Source organism: Sycon ciliatum, chromosome 1, assembly GCF_964019385.1.
Source record: "Sycon ciliatum chromosome 1, ocSycCili1.1, whole genome shotgun sequence".
NCBI lineage: Eukaryota > Metazoa > Porifera > Calcarea > Leucosolenida > Sycettidae > Sycon > Sycon ciliatum.
Window position 1 is genome coordinate 95,239,817 of NC_088643.1, and position 6,000 is coordinate 95,245,816.

Below are 6,000 nucleotides of genomic sequence, written 5' to 3' on the forward strand. Positions count from 1 at the left end.
AAAAACGTCCTTTGAAAATTTCAAATTTTCAAAATTCCCAAGGTCCTCCCTGCATCTCTCTCTCGCAACATTTCTTGCTCTCATTCACAAAACGTCTCACCTATAACGTTTCTAGGGCTGAACAAACGAAGCAATTGCCTTGGCGGTGCCCATATCCTCTCCAAGGCCTAACAAACGTGGAGCTAAAAAACTCCCAACCGCTCTGCTCCGCAGTCTACGAAGTGTATTATTATGTAGCGCAAAATAAAGAGAAGGAAAATATTAACCGTGTCATGTTTGTGATCAGCCGCCAGCAGGAGAGATGAGATCATGCGTACCGGTATGCCATGGAGCATTGGGTACATGGGTATGCCATGGTGGTAATTTTTGAATACCGGTATTGAAATATTGGAAGAAACAGGAAGAGGATAAATTAATGGTGCTTGCGCAGCTGCTTTCCGTTCACTCTCCTTTATAGAAAGAAGACATCAAGGACATTGGGTTGCTTTGGAGTTTCCATGCTAATCCCAAACTGTGTGTTCAAGTTGACGAGTCCAACCCTTGTGAAAGGGAAAGTTCTTCATCATGGATTCTCGCAATATTGAGGAGAGTGCAGCTGATGGTTCTTCTGCGACAACAGCATCTTCACAAAGCAACAAAGAAAGCGAATCAGTCAATAGGCCCGGTGGTATCTCGCACCAACCTGCCAGTAAGAATTATAATCCCTACTCTGCAGGTAATCCCACCGACAGTTTACTTGGAGGTCAAACAACGTTTTCTCGAAGGGTGAGTTAGGGTCATCTAGTCTCTGATCTTGTCACAAATTGATAATGGACCAGTCGTCTTGCGTTCTCTGCCTCGCATAAGATTAGAGCCTTCATTGCTCATGCTAATGCTCTCTCCTGAACTTTACATGTGTTAGTATGAAAGTCAGTAGTCCGAAGAGTGCACGTGCTGGGAAGTGTCACTGTGGAATGATGAACAGCTACAGGTACGGTGGAAAGCTGCTACTTGCCCTCCTGACTACTGTAAATATACAAAATTTCGGCGCTGCAAAATTTCGGCACTTCACGATTTTTGACATTTCGGCGGCGATTTATTTTCGGCGTGGGGTAGAGGGCATGGTATAGTGCGACAGATGCTGTGAAAAAATTCATCGGCGTTTTAATTTAGGCGTTTTGGGTCGGTGCCGAATATAGCCGAAATTAAATAGCTGCCGAAAATTAGTATACCGTACTGGCAATATATGTTGCCACGTAACGCGTAACGCAGGGGGGTGCGGCGTAACGCGCGACCAGGCTAGTGCGACAAATTTTCGTTGCGTTCGTAACGCGCGTCAGGCGGGGTGCGGCGATCTTTTCATTGCAGTTTGCACTGCAAAGGCTGAAAACTGTGAAAGCACGTGTACCGCGTGGCAAAAAAAAGGACTGCGGCAATATAGAAACCTGTGTAACGGCTCCTGTGCGACTTTGCATGTAACGCCCTGCGTGCGGCAAACATGTGCCAATGTAACGCTTCATGGCCTCACTGCGGCAACATATATTGCCAGTACGGTATTTACAGTATCAGCTAGTAGTAGTAGTAGTAGTACGAGAGGGAAAATAGCCCAATAGTCACATTTATAATAGCCCAATAGTGCATGCTAATAATTATGTGATGGATGGTGGTATGTGATGGATGGTGGTCTGTGATGGATGGTGGTCTGTGATGGATGGTGGTATGTGATGGATGGTGGTCTGTGATGGATGGTGGTCTGTGATGGATGGTGGTCTGTGATGGATGGTGGTCTGTGATGGATGGTGGTCTGTGATGGATGGTGGTCTGTGATGGGTACTGGTAAACTTGAAGGAGCGGCAAAGGCATTCGTCAAGACAAGACGGTGTCAAGCAGGGAATGGTAGCATGCAGGGAATGGTGTCAACCAGGGAATGGTGTCAACCAGGGAATGGTGTCAACCAGGGAATGGTGTCAGCCAGGGAATGGTGTCAGCCAGGGAATGGTGTCAACCAGGGAATGGTGTCAACCAGGGAATAGCGTCAACCAGGGAATAGTAGCATACAGGGAATGGTGTGAACCAGGGAATGGTAGCCTACAGGGAGACAACACGAGATCATAGTACCTTAAATGATGTGCGTTTTGAACCCGTATTTGGAAGTTCTACGTGATACGTAGTCTATGCAACTCACGTTCTTGATGGCTACCTTGACTGGCTGGCCCCAAGCGTGGCTCAGACAAGCCATGCAATAATGGGAGCGTGTATACATCCGCCCTGCCTCAAACACGACTGTGTCGGGCAGCCCGGGGTCGAAAGTTCGACGCCCACATGATCTAGCGCTATAGTCGCCTGTAGTAGACTGTAGTAGTATTCTTTTATTTATAGTGCAGAAACCAAAACAGGCAGATGCCTAATAACAATGGACCCACTGTGTAGGGTGGAGGAGGGGGGAGACATGGCTAATGGTAAATAGTGGCGACGAAATAAAGCAGTTCCAGCACAGCTACAGAAACATGGGCGTAAAGCTAAAAGCAGGCAAGAATGTGTTGCAAAGCGCTTAACTTGAAGGCGGCCAGTTTGGTGACGCCTTGGATATCCGCATGGAGAGAATTCCAGAGAACTGCGCCAGCATGTGTCACCAATTTGGTAGAATGTGCAGAAGCAGCTGCAGGGACGATAAGCAGGTTACTGTTGCCTCCTCGAGTTCTTCGTGACGAAAGAGGTTGAAAAAAGTTTCAAACAATCTACTTCCTGAAGAATTTAGACAACGCCATATAAAGCAGAGCAAGTTAAGTTGAATGGTAGCGCGCAAGGGAGAGACATGTACACGCTCAAGCAGCGTAACAGTGGGGGTCCATGGGGGCACTTTACATACAGCACGCAGTGCGCGCTTGAAGAGCAACACGTTGAACCATTGTCTGCCAGCACATTGACGTGTCAAAATGTAAGCCTAGATACTTGGCCGATGGTACCACCGGCAGATCTTGACTATTGCATGTCCCGCGTAGGGCGAAGGGTGGTGCTCTGTGAGGAGGGATGGGTAGGATTTGTGTTTTCGTTTCATTCAGAATTAAGCCACACTGTCGTAGCCAGTCAGACAGGTGTTGTACTGCACCGGACAGTCGCTGAGCAACAATTGCCGGTGTCTCGGCACTGGCTCGTAATGAGATGTCATCTGCAAACTGTGTTGGGGTAACACCGTATGGCCTCACCACATGAGGTATATCTCGAACATACACAACGAAGAGCAATGGACCCAGCACTGATCCTTGCGGAACACCACAGCTACTTGCGTAGGCAGCACTTTTGCATGGGCCAATCTGGACGTACTGTTGACGATCGGTCAGGTAGTGGGCCATCCACTGCAGAGCAGCGCCGCCTATGCCGAGAGCGTAGAGAGCACTAACTAGAGTCTGATGCTACACTTTGTCGAAGGCTTTCGACATGTCTACAAAAGCTACTCCAGTGTAGAGGCGTGCCACTTGTGCCTGTTTAATTTGCTCTACCGTTAACACTAGGGCATCAGAGGTGGAGTGGTGGCTACGAAAACCAAATTGTTCCATTGGTAGCAGATCTTGGCTCTCCAGAAAATCAGACAGTTGCTCATGAACAATCCGTTCAAGGATCTTGGAGACCACAGGGAGTAGGGAAACTGGTCTATAGTTCTTAGGTTGGCTGGGGTCACCGGCTTTGAACAGTGGGCGGCTGCATGCCACTTTCATTGATTCTGGGAATTTCCCCTCCCTCAGTGATCTGCAAAGTCAGCGATGGGGTCAGCATATCCCCACACAAACGGAGAAGGACAGTTGGTATACCATCGCGTCCAGTTGCTTTAGTTGAATTCACTGATTGCAGCAGCTTTCTGACCTTGGCTATAGATACTGGCTGAAACGAGTACAAGTTCACCCGCGGGGCAGCACCAGAGGGGATTCGGAGCACTGGTGGTCTAGTTTTATCGTCCACAATAGTCGCGAATACTGCAGATATCTCCTCTGCTGAGCACTGTGGTGGAGGGTTCACACGGACTTTCCTGTCAGTTCTTTGATGACCTGCCAAGAGCATCTAGGATTTCCTTCACATCGGCTGAATGTTGCTAAGTAGTGGGACCGCTTCTTCTCACGGTTGCAGGATGTAGCCTCACTCCGTGCAAGTCGGTATGATTCATAGCGCCGATCTGTTCTTTCCTTGAGTCATGTTCGATGCAGTCGATTTCGCTTCCTCAGTAAGTACATCAGCTGCTGATCCATCCAGGGTACATGGCAGCGGTGTGTTGGTTTACGGGCTTGGACTGGCCTGTGTCATCTCCATGTACAAACTCCCAGATGTCAACGTTAAAGGGGAAGTTACGTCTAAAATCAAATTTTCACCAGTTGTAGTCTTCGGGGTGCTGAGTCGAATGGTCTTGATCCGAGGAAGCTGAGACGCTCCCTTCCTTCTTTTTCCCCAATCGAACTCGCGCACTTCCACCGAAACTGGGTGACTGCGCCCTACTAGATGGGGATTTGTATGCAAAATGTCACTAAAAGCGCCATGTCGTTCTTATAAAAGCACGGATGACCGCGATTGGTCAATATGTTGTAGTCTTTTGGCCGCTGAGTCGACTGGTTTTGGTCCGAAAAGGCTGCGATGCAGCGTTCCTCCTTTATTCCCAATCGAACATGGTTGAACAAGCGGTCACGTGCTCCTGCGTACACCAATCACCTGGTCACCGTGCCTGCAGGGTACAACTTACTAGCCTGTTTGGCCTTTTTTGGGTGCAGTCCTGTCACTCGAGTTGAACTCGAGTTGAACCTTGGTGTGAAAGTTGTCGCCTGCTGGCGCGGTGACCAGGTGATTTGGGCACCCAGGAGCACTTGACCGCTTGTTCAACCATGTTCGATTGGGAATAAAGGAGGATCGCAGCCTTTTCGGACCAAAACCAGTCGACTCAGCGTCCGAAAGACTACAACATATGGGCCAATCGCGGTCATCCGTGCTTTTATAAGAACGACATGGCGCTTTTAGTGACATTTTGCATACAAATCCCCATCTAGTAGGGCGCAGTCACCCAGTTTCGGTGGAAGTGCGCGAGTTCGATTGGGAAAAAAGAAGGAAGGGAGCGTCTCAGCTTCCTCGGACCAAGACCATTCGACTCAGCACCCCGAAGACTACAACTGGTGAACATTTGATTTTGGACTTACCGTAAAGTCGCGGATAAAAGCCGGGTTTGCATACAAGCACATCGCGGATAGAAGCCTGAAAATCGAACGAGTCAAATGCATATAAGCCTGTCGCGCGTAGAAGCCTGGCTTCTATGCAAGCACGGATCGGGTAGGTCAAGAGTGCATGCGCTATGTACCATGGTGCATAGTAAAACTGCCGCCATACCGGTAGTCAGTGATAGATCTACGCGTGTCGCGAAGATCTACCATATCAGTGGTGCATACTTCAAGTATAAGCATGGTTTGCATACAAGCCTGGTTTGCATTAAAACCTGATGCAGAAAGCAGCTTGTGTGCTTATAAGCCCGGCTTTTATCCGCGACTTTACGGTAACTTCCCCTTTAAAGTGGAAGTACAGCCTGAAATCAATATTTCACCACTCTTAAGTTCTAATGGGTACTGAGTCAAAGTATGTTAGTCGGAGAAGGCTGCAATACTATATCATTCAACCCTTACTCCCAATTGAACACAGCCTTCTGTCAAAGTATAAGAAAGGGACAGTCCACCCTAGGGTAAAGATGTCCATCGGTAGCCAGCATCACCTTGAGCCCACATCCGAAAGGATACACACCGCATTGAGTAGACCTTGCATTTTGAGGGTGTGTTACCTTGCAAAATACCTACTTCAAGAAGTAGTTGATGATCTACACCAGAAGAAGGTCTTAGCAGTATGGTGCTCTGAAGCCTTGTTCAGGTCACTGCTTTTCATCGGAATTTTAAAACTAAAACAAAGTGATCCCCATCCTATTTCGTGTACTGTTGTTGCTGCTATTTCTCCGCTGATGTCACTGTTGACTCACTGCTGCTGCTGCTGTCTCAGGCGAAA

General features: G+C 48.3%; 1 protein-coding gene across 2 annotated transcripts in view; it reads left to right on the top strand.

Annotated features, from left to right (window-relative positions):
• Positions 1–291: 291 nt before the first annotated feature.
• Positions 292–6,000, top strand: part of LOC135806642 (uncharacterized) — a 19,635-nt gene continuing 13,926 nt past the window's right edge. The window contains exons 1-2 of one of the 2 annotated variants that reach the window (XM_065320868.1): positions 292–765; positions 5,995–6,000. The exon at positions 5,995–6,000 is cut by the window's right edge and continues 169 nt beyond it. In XM_065320868.1, the coding sequence (XP_065176940.1) occupies positions 565–765; positions 5,995–6,000 (207 nt within the window). In that variant the 5' untranslated portion in view covers positions 292–564. The remainder of the gene's footprint in view (positions 766–5,994) is intronic. The other variant, XM_065320870.1, reaches the window with a different exon arrangement.